Source organism: Kickxella alabastrina (assembly GCF_025024165.1).
Source record: "Kickxella alabastrina strain RSA 675 chromosome Unknown BX661scaffold_10, whole genome shotgun sequence".
Classification (NCBI taxonomy): domain Eukaryota; kingdom Fungi; phylum Kickxellomycota; class Kickxellomycetes; order Kickxellales; family Kickxellaceae; genus Kickxella; species Kickxella alabastrina.
In genome coordinates this window covers 147,087-161,367 of record NW_026251481.1, presented here as the reverse complement: position 1 = coordinate 161,367, position 14,281 = coordinate 147,087, and the positions used below count along the sequence as shown (strand labels likewise).

At 52.5% G+C, this 14,281-nt stretch overlaps 4 protein-coding genes across 4 annotated transcripts; 2 read left to right on the top strand and 2 right to left on the bottom strand.

Moving 5' to 3' along the window:
* Positions 1-756: 756 nt before the first annotated feature.
* On the top strand, positions 757-4,599 carry BX661DRAFT_142784 (E1-E2 ATPase-domain-containing protein; the record flags this gene model as incomplete). The annotated part of the gene is made up of 2 exons (XM_051532968.1): positions 757-1,212; positions 1,621-4,599. The coding sequence occupies 2 exons, from the start codon at positions 757-759 to the stop codon at positions 4,597-4,599; spliced, it is 3,435 nt and encodes a 1,144-aa protein (XP_051391850.1).
* A 427-nt stretch (positions 4,600-5,026) lies between these two features.
* BX661DRAFT_181884 (WD40-repeat-containing domain protein) lies at positions 5,027-6,755 on the top strand. The gene has a single exon (XM_051535836.1). The coding sequence runs from the start codon at positions 5,190-5,192 to the stop codon at positions 6,648-6,650; it is 1,461 nt and encodes a 486-aa protein (XP_051391849.1). The 5' UTR covers positions 5,027-5,189; the 3' UTR covers positions 6,651-6,755.
* A 1,131-nt stretch (positions 6,756-7,886) lies between these two features.
* Positions 7,887-9,691, bottom strand: BX661DRAFT_181883 (uncharacterized protein). The gene has a single exon (XM_051535835.1). The coding sequence runs from the start codon at positions 9,520-9,522 to the stop codon at positions 7,891-7,893; it is 1,632 nt and encodes a 543-aa protein (XP_051391848.1). The 5' UTR covers positions 9,523-9,691; the 3' UTR covers positions 7,887-7,890.
* A 564-nt stretch (positions 9,692-10,255) lies between these two features.
* BX661DRAFT_181882 (uncharacterized protein) lies at positions 10,256-12,438 on the bottom strand. Its single transcript, XM_051535834.1, is given in 8 exon segments — positions 10,256-10,643; positions 10,679-10,700; positions 10,715-10,951; positions 10,969-11,163; positions 11,298-11,360; positions 11,372-11,482; positions 11,599-11,935; positions 11,953-12,438. The coding sequence occupies 8 exon segments, from the start codon at positions 12,177-12,179 to the stop codon at positions 10,357-10,359; spliced, it is 1,479 nt and encodes a 492-aa protein (XP_051391847.1). The 5' UTR covers positions 12,180-12,438; the 3' UTR covers positions 10,256-10,356.
* Positions 12,439-14,281: the final 1,843 nt, after the last annotated feature.

Below are 14,281 nucleotides of genomic sequence, written 5' to 3'. Positions count from 1 at the left end.
CTGCTCGGGGTCGGTCGGTCGGTCGGTTTATCAGTCAGATGAACGGAATGTCCAGAGCATCAAGAAAGAACAATTAATAATGCCCGGAGTCTTGCATCCAGTTCCAGAAATAGACAATGCTTGCCTGAATTTGGATAACAATATTTTTAAAAAATACTGTGTTGAGGGGACAAATAAAAAAGTGGGCCAATAATTTTCCTTTGTTGAATTTTATTCAATCAAATGCAAAGAAAGCCAACCAGCAGCTGAAAAGGACAATAAAATTAAACATCTTGTGTCCTTTCCTTTTGTAGCATTGATATTGAACAACACACACCATCAAACGGAAGAATAATTTTTTCTTTCAGAAAGGCGTATATCTGCCTTTATTTTTATTTTTATTTTTACTTTGCTTTTGCCTCCTTTTTTTGTATCTCGTGCAACTTTCTTACCTTCTCTCTCAAATTGGTTTGTTTTATTTTCCCGGTGGCTAACTTTCCCTTTCTTATACGTACGCTGCGTGCTTGGGTTTTCTTCCAAACGACCATTGCGCCCTCTTTCTTTTTCCTAAAGTATTCCCACCTTGTACTATCCTTCCTATTCCATCAACATCAACAACAACAACAACAACAGCAGCAGCAGCAGCAGCAACAACAACAGCAACAACAACAACAACAGCAATATCAACAAAAACAACAAAAACAAACAAACAAACATTCCTCCCCCCCACCTTAACACGCACACTCACATCCACACTCGCACGCATATACACGGCTCATGTCGTCGGTCAGCTGCAAGCAGACATGGTCGGTGGTCGGAATGACCTGCCACTCATGCGTAAAGTCAATAGAAGGCGTGCTCTCCGACCTCTCAGGTCTCATCTCCATCACAGTATCGCTTGAAGCCAACCAGGCCACAGCACACTACAACCCACACGTACTCTCAGCCGAGCAAATAACCGAAGCCATCGAAGACTGCGGCTTCGACGCCGCTGTACTGCCCGGGACCCTGCAGCACCGTAGCATAATGGGAGTGCGCGGCATGACGTGCCAATCATGCGTGCGCAGTATCGAAGATGTCCTAGGTGGCACGAACGGCGTAAAGTCCGTCAGTGTGTCGCTGGACACAGAGTCCGCCGTGGTCGAGTGGGACCCGCTTGTGCTTTCGCAGGCCCAGGTCGCCCAGGTCATTGAGGACTGCGGCTTTGATGTTGCTTTCACGCCTGCTGGCGATGTGCTGGAAAAGAAGAACAAGGACAACGAGGCTTTTGTTGTGGTTGGCATTGAGGGCATGACGTGCCAGTCGTGCGTCAAGTCTGTCACGATGGCGCTGGAGGACTCGCCTGGTGTTGCGCGCGTTGAGGTCGAGCTGGCGCCCAGGGGCTTGGCCCGCGTGTGGTTTGACCCGCAGGCCACCACGAAGGACGCCGTGGCAATGGCCATCGACGAAGCCGGCTTCGACGCCTCGCTGGGGCCCGCGCCAAGCGCAGAGCCCGACATGGCCGTGTTTGACGGCGACAATTCCAAGGTGGCCGAGCAGAAAGTACCACTGCTGACGCTCCATGACAGCCCGCTAGGCGGCAGCACCACACCCGGGTCTACACGGACGTTTGCAGCGGACAGCGCCCCGGCGCGCAAAGAGGCGTACTCGTTTTCGAGCGCAAAATCCGGCGAAACTCTGCTGGACGGCCAGGCCAACGACGGAACCACGGCGCTGCAGCTGGAAGTCCACGGCATGACATGCTCGTCCTGCGTGGCGCTGATCGAGCGCGCGCTGGGCAAGCGGCAAGGCATCACGGGCATTAGCGTGTCATTGCTGGCGCAGCGCGCCACCGTGCACTTTGATCCAGCCGTGGTTTCCGATAGTAGCATTGTTGGGTGGATCACGGAGCTGGGCTTTGACGCAAAGGTGCTGGACGCCGAGGCGCGCGTGGCCAAGGCCAGCCTGAACGTCTACGGCATGACGTGCGCGTCATGCGTGGCGCTGATCGAGCGCACAGTGCGCAAAGAGCCTGGCGTTGTCTCGGTGGCGGTCAGCCTGGCGCTAGAGACCGCGGCCATCGAGTATCGCCCGGCGCAGGTGGGCGTGCGGCGGCTCGTGGCGGTGGTCGAGGCGGCCGGGTTCGACGTTCTGGTGGCCGACCTTGCGCAGAACAACACGCAGCTGGAGTCTCTGCAGCGCACCAAGGACATTCTGGCGTGGCGGCGGCGGTTCTGGCAGTCACTGTGGTTCTCGCTCCCGGTCATTCTGCTGGCCAAAGTGGCGCCACACATCGGTGGGCTGGCCAAGATCATCTCCTGGCAGGTGGTCACCGGGCTGCCGCTCGGCATGCTCTGCCAGCTGCTGCTGACCACGCCGCTGCAGTTCTACGTCGGCGCGCGGTTCTACGAAAACGCATTCAAGGCGCTGCGCCACGGCAACGCCAACATGGACGTGCTTGTGACCACGGGCACGTCGTCGGCGTACTTCTTCTCGTTGTTTATGCTGATGTGGTCGGTGTTCCACGGCAAGCACCCGCGGCCGCACTGCTTCTTCGAGGCGCCCGCTATGCTGATCACCTTTGTGTCGCTCGGCCGCTACCTCGAGAACGTTGCCAAGGGCAATGCGTCGGCTGCGCTATCGACGCTGATGACGCTGACGCCGGCGCAGGCCACTCTGGTGGTGCGCAGCGGCGATGGTGATGAGGAGGAGGAGCGGCGCATTGCGACGGAGCTGATCCAGACCGGCGACCTGCTGCGCGTCTTCCCGGGCGAGCGCGTGCCGGCGGACGGCACAGTAATATCGGGCGAGTCAACCATCGACGAGTCAACAGTGACAGGCGAGGCGCTGCCCGTGCGCAAGCGCGTTGGCATGCAGGTTGTCGCCGGCACAGTCAACGGCACGGGCTCGTTCACGATGGAGGCGGCACGCGTCGGTGCCGACACGACGCTGGCACAGATCGTGCAGCTGGTCGAGGCGGCCCAGACAGCCAAGGCGCCGATCCAGGCGTACGCCGACCGCGTCGCCCAGTATTTTGCGCCGGCCGTGCTGGCGCTAGCGCTGACGACATTGGTCGGGTGGACGGTGGTGGCGTACTCGGCGCTGCCCAAGCCGGCAATGTTCGAGGCCGAAGCGCAGGAGACGGGCAGCTACATGGTCGGGTGCCTGAAGCTGGCTGTGGCCGTGGTGGTTGTCGCATGCCCGTGTGCGCTCGGCCTGAGCACGCCGACGGCTGTCATGGTGGGCACTGGTGTTGGCGCGCAGATGGGCGTGCTGATCAAGGGCGGCGAGGCCCTGGAGGCTGCCAGCCGCATTGACACTGTGGTTTTTGACAAAACCGGCACCCTGACTACCGGCCGCCTGGCCGTTGCCGACGTCATGCCGGCGCCTGGTATTCTGCCACGCGACCTGGCCCTGCTGGCCGGCGCTGCCGAGGTCGCGTCCGAGCATCCGCTGGGCCGCGCCATTGCCGCGTATGCGCGCGCACTTCTCGGCCTGGGCACTGGCAAGCCGTTCCCGGCCGCCATCGCCGACTTCGACTCGGTGCCGGGCCAGGGCGTACGCGCCCGCGTGCTGCCCGCAGCTGCTGCCGGCGGCGACGTGCTGGTGGGCAGCGCAGCCTTCCTTGAGAGCAACGGCGTTGCCGTGCCGGCTGGCTTGGTGGCGGCGCCCAAGGCTGCGCAGGAGGCGCGCGGTCGCACCGTAGTGCTGGTTGCCGTCGGCGCGCGGTACGCCGGGTGGCTGGCGCTCGCCGACGTGCTGCGCGCCGAGGCCGTGCCGGCCATTGCCACTCTGCAGCGTATGGGCGCGGAGTGCGTCATGGTCACAGGCGACCAGCCATTGACCGCACAGGCGATTGCTGCTGAATGCGGTATCCGCCGCGTGTACGCTGGCGTGTCTCCGGCTGGCAAGGCTGTGGTTGTCGCGCAGCTGCAGGCTGAAATGGCGCCGTACCGCTCCTGGCTGCTGCGCCGCTCGTGGCGCGCGCGGCGCGTGGCAATGGTCGGCGACGGCGTCAATGACGGCGCGGCGCTGGCGGCCGCGGATGTGGGAATTGCCCTGTGCTCCGGCACGGACGTGGCAATGGAGGCCGCGTCAATGGTGCTGATGCGCGAGGACGTCGCTGATGTCGTTGCAGCGCTCGACCTGGCGCGCACTATCTTCCGCCGCATCCAGTGGAATTACGTGTGGGCTAGCGTATATAACCTTCTGGGTATTCCACTGGCCATGGGGCTGTTTATGCCCCTTGGTGTTATGCTTCCGCCGGTGTTTGCCGGCATGGCGATGGCCTTGAGTAGCCTGAGCGTCATGGCTAGCTCGCTGCTGCTTAAGCTGTATCGTAAGCCTGTGTGCCGTGCGCCGCTGTCTGGGACTCTGCCGCTGGATGTCGCTGATGTGCAGGTACTGGCTGCCCCCAGGGCAACTGCTGGGACGGACGGCCGCCGGACTGCCGGCCATTTCGCCCTGGACATGTCCGAGGTCGTCGATGCCGAGGATATGTCTGGCCTGGAGATGGTTGGCATGGCGCCTGGCCGCGTGCACGGCGCTGCTGCTGCTGCTTCTTCTGAAGGAAGAGGGGGATTATTCAGACCTGGACCATCGCGGCACGCATACAAGCCACTGCCTCAAGAATCGAACTAGTGCTTTTTTTCATGGTATTTTTCTTATGTCACTTTCTTTCTTTTTTATTTCATTTTGCAATTTTATTTCAATTCCTGTTATCTCTTCTTTTTTCTTCTTCTTCCCCCCCCCCTCACACTATGAGCGCCAAGCCTACGCCTTGCTCCTTTTTCGACACGCCTGAAGGACGGTGGACTTTGCTGTCGGAATTCACAACCGAGGAGGCCGCCAATCAGTTCCATCCGCACATTCCGCGCGACCTCAATGCCGACGACCTCAGTCTAGGCGCCAATGCCCACCACCACGAGACACACCAGAACACTGTCCAGCCGCCAACACCTACGCCAACAGCCACGCCCACAAGCAGTCTGCGGTTCGGTTCCGCTGGCTCCGCAGGTATGGCTGCCAGCGGCAGCATCATGTTTGGCGACACGCGCACACAACAACAACAGCAGCAGCAGCAGCAGCAGCAGCTGGGCAATGGTAATTTTGGCTTTGCCGGGCCGTCTGTGCAGCAAAGCAGCTTGCTAGGACCGTCTGGTGTTTTTACGGCACCTAGCAGACCGACACAGGTATCTGTATTCAACACACCTTATATTCCCCCTGCTTCTATGGCCAATATGCACAGAGTTGCCGGTGGTATGGCACCAGATAGTGGGCGACCGCATGGGTTTCGACAGGGGTTCTTGCACATGAATAAGGCCGTGTCTAATGGCTCTTCCAGCTCGTCTGCTGCGCCCACCACCACCACGACCACGGCCACATCTATTGTAATAACAGCGCCCATTGCGTGTGCTTCTTCAGCGCCGCATAGCAAGGGCACGGTGACAAAGTCCACGTCGTCTTTTGTCAGCCGACTGGTGACCAACGAGAACCTCGCAAGGTGGGTGGTCGGCGACACCCCTAGCACTAATTTCATATTTAATGCGCCCCGCTGTATGACCTGGATGGGCCTCCAGCAACAGCAGAATCAGAATCAGCAAAATCAGCCAGAAAGTAGCGGCGAAACCCTCGCCCGCCTTGACCTTGTCTCTAACACCCCACTCTGTCACAGCATCAACCCGTGCACACGCAAATCCAACAACCGCCTGGACATAATCATGGGCTTCACACAGGGCAACCTCATTTGGTACGATCCTGTGTGCGGCAAATATTCCAGGCTGAATAAGAATTCTGGTTATACCTCCGCTGTACTCTGTGTTGCTTGGATTCCTGGCTCAGAAACCCTGTTTATGGCCGGTATGGCCGATGGTTGTCTGATGATCGTGGATCGCACGAGGGACGAGTTTGTTGTTCCAAAAATTTCCAAGTTTGACGATTCGCTGCTCTTGGATCATTTGGAAGTTTTCTCAACATCGGGGACAACAGGAGTGGCAGCAGCGGCGGCAGCAGGCAGTAACAACCCGTCTTCTTTCAAAAAGTCCACTGGTGCGAATCCTGTGACTTTCTGGCGGGTGTCCAATAAGCCCATCACAAGCATATCCTTTGCGCCTACCGACAATACTTCGGGTAATGGTGGCGGGTTCCCACACCATGTGGCAGTCACCTGCGAGGACGGCGGCCTGCGCATCATCGACTATCTCCACGAGACCCTCCATTCCGTACACGCGTCGTATTTCGGCGGACTAACCTGCAGTGCCTGGAGCCCAGACTCCCGCTTTGTCATTGCTGGCGGCAAGGATGATCTCCTGAGTATCTGGAGCACCCATGATTGCACCCTGGTCGCCCGCTGTGAAGGCCATGAGTCCTGGGTGCGCTCGATTGTTTTTGACCCACTGGGCCACGGCGACGAAAACACTTACCGGTTTATGAGTGTTGGTGAGGATGGAAGACTTTTGGTGTGGGACTTTTCTTTGGGGGCTTTGCACCGGCCGAGAGGCGCCGGTGCAGGAGGTGGTGGGAGGGTGCGAGGGAATTTGCCTGTGGTTTTGCCCCTTGTTTCTGTGCCTGTGCATGGCACTGCTGTGGAGTGCTTGCGTGTTACCCGGGAGCTTATTGTTACTGCTTGTCGGAGAGGTATTGTTAGGGTATGGAAGAGACCTGTTGCTTTTGATAGTTCAGAGTATGTTTAACAAAATGTTTTTTCTCTTGTGATAATTGGAGACTGCGTTATTTGTTACAATTAAAAGATGAAGAAAAAAAACTGCGTCCTAAAAAAAACATTTATCGAAAAAAAACTGAATGACTAGTTAGAGTAGCAGAATCTATCCACCGGTTCTTGTGTCGGAATCACTTGATGTAACAATTACACATGCGACGGAGTAGAAAGTTGCTTTACAAGTCAGTAGTACAAACTTTAACTTCAGCTCTAACTTTAAATTTTTATTAATTTTCTCTGTAGCCCTCACTTGTAATGCCATATACTTAAATAAAAGAAAGCCAACTCTGTCGTTTGGGCGGATCCAATTCAGTACGTATTTGCCATCACTTATGCTATATTCATAATAGCAGGTGGTATTGGCAGCCTTATTATTCAATCTTTTTTGAGGGCACTGTTTAATATATATGAAACCTATATCAGGAACCAGGTATAATCTTCCAATTGAGCTGTCCTTAAATACACACCTCAACTCACCGTTTTCCATTATTGTGACCGCAACATTGGAATCCTACAAAATTAGCAAATATATAAATAATGGTATAAATAAATAAATACTAAGTGATAAATATAAACAAAATATAGTACATGTTTCAATCAGTTAAGTCAGTTAAATAAAAATAGACTTACCAAATCATAAGTTCCGGACTATTTACGCTGGTAAGCCATTATTTAGTCGATATAGCTAAAGTATTGGGAATAAAACAAATTACTGATAATTTGGTAGTTTGATGATGAGAAGAAAAATTATTTAAAAAAGGTGGGAAGCCCTTCCAACCCTTGCTATTTATAGTGCTACAGGAGAAGAAAATGACAATGATTGCTGTATGGCATGCAAAAAAAGTCACCAACAATTGATATGTAGAGCCCAATACACATACAAAAAACAAAGAATAATATTTTGGTTTGTAAGATGTCATTTAAATTTTATATAAAAAAAAGAAATTCATGGTTTTCTCTTTATCGATTTTCTTCGCCGGCTCAATTATCAGGTATACATGAGGACAAAGAAAAATCTGCCTGCTGCCGAATGTGAGTTTTAATTGAAATATTGTTTGTTCGAGCCCCTTTGGTATCACATATGCCAATGCAGCGAAATACGGACGGCGGCCCAAGACGCCAATTTTTTTTAAAATTTAAAAGTTATGGTCATTAAAACTTCTATTACACAATTATTAACAATATATAAATAAAACAAGTGCATAAAAGGGGCGCTATAAACCATATGTAAATGTTATGTCACCTACATGTGGGTACCATTGCTTGTGTTTCGAAGCAAATTTATCCATCTCCATCCAGCCTGCATCTGTAATATGCAAATGTCTAATGCTAGGCAACTGAATGACCATGTGTTTAATATACATGGCAACCTCGCTGGGTGAGCACCCATCGCTATTTAGTTCCATTATAACCAACTTTGTGATAGTCTTATTTATTGGCAAACCCAAATGCACACCCATGCCACGGTTTGACTGGCTCATCAGTCCACTGACGTGTGCGGGCATGCTGTTAATGTACAAGCTGGCAATCGTGAGATTGCACAAATCAGGAATATTCTTAATCAGCTCAAAAAGCCAATTCAATTCAGTCACCTCTACCATGTGTAATTGCGAAAGCTGGCTCCATTTAATTCGCGAAACATCCACCTCAAACCCAAGTCTCCATAAGCATATTCTAGAATAGTTTGTCAAACCCTCAGTTCCGGCGAAATAGTTGGTCAGCTTGTAAAAGTTTGCTTCGTCTGTTTTACCGATGACGTCAAAGAATAGAACCACCCGGTCGATGAGCTTGATTTCAGCCCTTTGGAGAAGTTGCAAAGTGCTTATTGAATTGGTCACACCGATGCTATCCAGGTACTTGGGGAACACATACATGGACGAGTCGAATCCCACACTTGTTTTGTTTCTGATAAATAGCTTTGAGAGATTTGGGAAATAAACATGCAGTTTATTTGACGTATCGTACTGAAGGGCGCGCGTAGTCGAGTTGTTTGGAATGAGCTGGTCTTCTGGCTTGGTAAATTTTATGTTCAGGTAGGTTAACGATTTAAACTCCAGCTTGTCTGCCGATTTGTCTGACAAAAAGGGGTGCCACGAGAAAGTAGGCGGCACGTTGGTGATATGAATGTGCTGGATAATATCCGGGTTGATATATGGGAATACAAAGTCGGTGTTGGGTATGAGTTTGATTGTCAGTCGTGTGAGGCTAGTAAACTGTGTCTTGGAGTCAAACACTGTGTAGCAGCTACTTTCGATACTGCTCAAGTTTTGGAATCCATTGATAAGCCTGCTGGTGACCAATGTGTTCAGATTGGTAATCGGGTTAATGTCGAATAATAGCTGTGCCACGTTGGGCATATTCTTCACCACTTGATTGGCAAAGCTAGAAAACACCGATGCGAGCTCACTATGAGGCTCATTTATGAACAACTCGTCGTTATTCTTGACGACCTCATTAATGGTCATGTCGAAGCAGCGTGTCCTGATCCAATTACTATTGCCAAAGTTGAACATGTCCGCATATTTACTGAGAAACCGCACAAGGCTCACCTGGTTGTCCAGAACAATATGCACGCTCCTAACCATATGTGTGATGTTTGCAGTCCTCAGAAAGTCAAGGTTTGTTGCTTCCTCGCTGTCTTCCTCTTCGTCCTCTTTGGGCTCCTCTATGACTACATACGCTGTTTTGAAAACCAACCGAGAGGCAATCGATCTCCATGATCTGCAGACCGATAGCAAACAAAGCGAGTCCTCCCATGACCGTGAAATATCCTGAGAATCGGTTTCCGTTGCGTAGTCTAGGATGGATTCTACAACAATTAGCGGCAATTCGTTAATATGCAACATTCTGTGGAAAGCAGAGTTTGTTTTGTACGCTTTTGCTAGAGTGAAAGTGTGCACTAAGAATAAACTACTAGTTGGGTGAACCCCTAATAAATTTAATTAAAAGTATATTTGGAAAAAAATGAGGGGAGCTGAACGAGAGGACACATAATTATAACGGTAAAACAAAAAAGGAAATAAGGAACAGCCAAGTACTTTTCGTTGGGGTGAAAAAGGCAAAATGAGGCTTCTTATACTGTTTTGTATAAAAGCCTCGGTTGTTTTTTTTGTACTACTCTTTTGTATAATTACAAGGAATGCCTTTTTATGCTACCAAAAAAGGATTACTTTTTTCTTAATAACACTGCATCAAAGGCAAATCTTTGCTTTTATTTTGTTTTCAAAAAGACAAAATAAGTAGTGAGAGGGAGAAAGGAGGAAAAATGACAAGCATAATGCACACCCACTTGGCAAACATGTTTTAGCGGATAAATGTAAATCTGTCCACTTGGCTGCAGCTGAACAGCAACCGGGAGAGAAAATAGATTCATTAAGCAAATGCTGAACAGCAACTGGGTTTGCCATGTCTTTAGGTTATGTACATTTGGTGATATATATGCGATATGCATATATATTGATCAGATCAGATCAGATTATATTAAAATTAATCAGATCACATTACTTTAATATGCTCGTCAAAGTACGGCCTGACATTATTCTTGTTGACAGTGCATATAGTCTTTTCGCAAAAGAAAACAAGACATTAATTTTCAATTTTTGCGCTAATACTTTCAAATAAAGTTATTTGCAAGGGGAAAAATGAATGGCGATGCATGCTTTGCACCTACCAAGTTGGTATTAAAGCGAATAAAAATAAAGTCTACTCGGACTTTTTGGCGTTCCAGACACAATGTCGTCGACGCGCAGGAGCAGCGACGCCGAGTCAATAGCAGTCTTGATGGTCTGCAGCTTGACGGCCAGGGGCTCCCAGACACCGTACTCGTTCATATCGACCGGCACACCTTTCTCGCCATCCACGCCCCAGGTGGTCAGGCCTGCGGTGTGCTTGGCACGGAGCTCGGTCAGCGTGCGGATAGCGTTTCCGCCGCCGTTCTGGATAAGCGTGCGCGGAATGACCTCCATGCCTCGGCAACGCCTCCGTACGGCCACTGCTCGATACCATCAATGTCCGACTTGGCCCTCTGGCCAGCTGCACGGCCAGAGCCATCTCCGTGGCACCACCACCAGGGCAGAGGTACGGGCTGAAAAGCACGTTGCGCGCAACGCACATGGCGTCCTGCAGGTTGCGATCAATCTCGTTGAGGGTGTCCTTTCCGGGACCACGCAGAAGAATCGTGCAAGCCTTGGGGTTCTTGCACTTGGTCAGGAACGTAAAGTACTCGTCACCGATCTTCTCGACCGAAAACAGGCCGCATCCAGTACCAACATCGCTCTCTTCAGCTCATCCACCGAGGTGACGATATTGGCACCCGTGGCGCGCGCAATACGGTTGTTGTCTGTCTTGCGCATGCGGCGCAGCGCAGTGATGTTCTGCTTGACCAGGTAATGCTGGGCCAAATCGGACACGCCCTTCTCAGTTATGACGAGGTCAGGCTTGAGCGCCGCGATCTTGTCGCACATCGCGCGGATCTGCTCCTCCTCGATCTCCAGCACCGCGACCAGTCGCTCTCGCGCGAGATCTCGATGTTTGTCTGTGACTCGCCCTTCTTATACTCAAGGGGGCAGTCAAGGAGGATAATGCGCGGGTTCTCGATGTGCCGGCGCATCTTGGGGTGCACAACGTCCTTGTTGACCATGACACCGTCCAAAACGCGGCTCTCCTCAATCTCGCCTCCGGGAACCTTCTCCACACGACAAAGCGCTTAATGTCGACCTCGCGCACATCAACCTCGGGTGCGGCGGTCTTGGCAGAACCAATTTCGCTTTCGATGGCAGGGGCGGCGGCCTCTTCAGCGGCAACATGCTATTGGCATCAGTTGCAGTAGCAGTGGCGGCATCAGCCGAGGCCTCGCCGGCAGCGCCTTGGACTCAGAGTCCGTGGTGGAGGCGTCGGTGGCGATCCGGTAATAGTTGCCAAACGTCGTCGTAGGCCGAGTCGAGATCGCCAGTGCGGCACACGATGGTCTGCACAGCGGTCAGGGCCAGATTGCACATCAGATCGTTCCAGCGGCTGACAAACTTGGTGCCGATCGCTGACTTGATCAGCTTGAGCATCTGCTCCCGGTCGTTGGTGTCCACGGGCACAGCGATCTCGCGCAAAATAACCTGGGCATCCTCCAGGGCCTTCTGGAACGCGCGGAGAATAACTACGGGGTGGATTTTGCGCTCCAAGAAGGGCGCGCTGATGGCGAGCATCTCGCCGGCAAGGATAATAACGCTGGTGGTGCCGTCGCCAACCTCATCGTCCTGCGTGCGGCTGAGCTCATCATCGACTTGGCTGCCGGGTGCGCGACCTCGCACTCACGCAGAATTGCAAACCCATCGTTTGTCAAGGTGATTCCGCCCATTGGATCGAGAAGCATCTTTAGCATTGCGCGGGGACCAAGGCATGTCCGCACAATATCAGCGACAGTCTTGCCGGCAGCAATGTTGGACATTTGTGCGCGATGGCCGCTCTCGCGCTGTTTGCTGGTGTTGACGACAATTACTGGTGACTGCATCCTTGCTATTTTATTGTAATTGAAAAATTAGCGCGTGCTTTTTTTTCTTCTCTTGTAAAGTTGTGTAGGAAAATAAAAACAAGTTCAAAGCCAAGAAGCTGAACCGAGATTGTGAATGGAGAAAAAGAGGAAATTAAAGAAGCAATGTGAAGGCAACAAGCAGCAGCTGGCAGTTGGCCACTTGGAGTAACTTGGTCGACGTTGCTTTGCTTGTAGAAATTTAGAAACAACAACAGTTTTGCACTGCAGCCTTTTTTTTGAAACCAAGCGATTTTTCATTATTCTTTTTGTTCTGCGTCGTTCTTCACCAGCCTCTGGCTCTCTCTCTCTTTTCTGTGTGCGCGAGCTGAGCGAGATCACGCATTGGATTACGGGGAGATCAATCTGGGCGACTAGCAATTTCTTCGCCGAAAAAAAAGTTGAAGCGCTGCGGCCAGTGACAGCAGAGCAAGCCAGTCAAGCAACAGTGCAAAAAAAAGTATGGCGGAATTTTTTTCTTCAAGCCTTGGCTTAGTAATAGAAAATTGGCAATACTTTGAGTCCCTTGTGTATATTATTTCTTTCTTTCTTTCGCTTGGCTCTCTTCTCCTCTTGTTTTTATTAATATTTCAACCTATTCATACTCACTATCTACTAAATATATACAAAACAGACGATGGAGACCACCATTTCGCCTGAAGGCAGTGGCAGCGTGCCGACCAACGCGCAAAACACACCCTTGTTTACCTGCATGGCATGCCAAGTGGCATTTTACTCTGCCGATCAGCAGCGCGCGCACTACAGGAGCGACTGGCACAGATACAACCTGAAGCGCAAGTGGCCGATCTGCCACCAGTCACCGCCGAGAGTTTGCCGAGCGCGTGCTCGCACAGCAGGCCAAGTCAGTCGAGGACGCAAAGAAGGCTGGGTACTCTGGCGAATGCACGGTGTGTAAAAAGACCTATGTGTCAGAGAACGGTTTCAACAACCATCTGAACAGCAAGAAGCACAAGGAGACTGAGGCGAAGATGGTTGCCAAGATGCAGGCAGAGAGGATATGCGCGCGGAGCAAGCGGCTATCGCCGAGTCCATTGCCAATATCAGTATCTCGCCGGCCGCCGCCTCTGTTGCCGCCGATGGGGCACAGCAGCAGGGTGCTGCTGATACCGCTGCCGCTGCTACTACCGCGGTGGATGCCGATAAGTTTGCCCTACGAGCGCGACTAGCGAGAGGAAGCTCAAGTCAGCAACTTCCCCCTTGGCGACGAAGACGATTCTGACGACGACGACGACGAGGAGGAAGAGGTGAATGCCAGCTTGAACAACGCCGATCAGCCCACGGATGAGCAAGACGCCGAGCGCACGCGCCGGAAACAAGAGCGCGAGCTCAAGCAGCAGCTGCACCAGGCGACCTCCGAGGAGGAGGTAGTCAAGCTGCTAGAGAAGAAAAAGGCTACCGCCCCCCGCCTTAACCCGGACTCGGACTGTCTCTTCTGCACGCACAATCGGACTCCTTCGACAGCAACATGGCGCATATGTCCCTGGCCCACTCGCTGTTCATCCCTGATCTCGAGTACATTGTTGATCTGCGCGGCCTGATCAAGTACCTGGCAGACAAGCTGTCCGTCGCCAATGTGTGCCTATACTGCAATGGTCGCGGGCGCGCGCTGCAGAGCCTGGACGCTGTGCGCAAGCACATGCTCGACAAGGGCCACACCAAGCTGGCGTATGACACGGAGATTGACGTGTTGGAGATCTCGGACTTTTACGACTTTTCGTCTACCTACCCGGACGCTGACGAGCACGACGCCGACGAGGAGCTGGACGCTGCTGGCGGCGCGCTGGTGCGGACCACAGGACGGCCCACCATGTCTGGTACTCTGGAGGAGGAGGACGGCGAGCTCGTGCTGCCCAGCGGCAACCGCATCGGCCATCGCGCGCTGCACCGCTACTACAAGCAGTCCATCCCCTGGAGCGGCCCGAGAAGGACAGTGTTGTTATTCACAAGATGCTGACAAACTACTCCGAAAACCCGCAGTTCAGCAACCAGCTCATGCAGAGCCGTCAGAACCGCGCTATGGTGCTGGCCATGCCCAACGGTCGCCAGGCACTGAAGGACTTTGC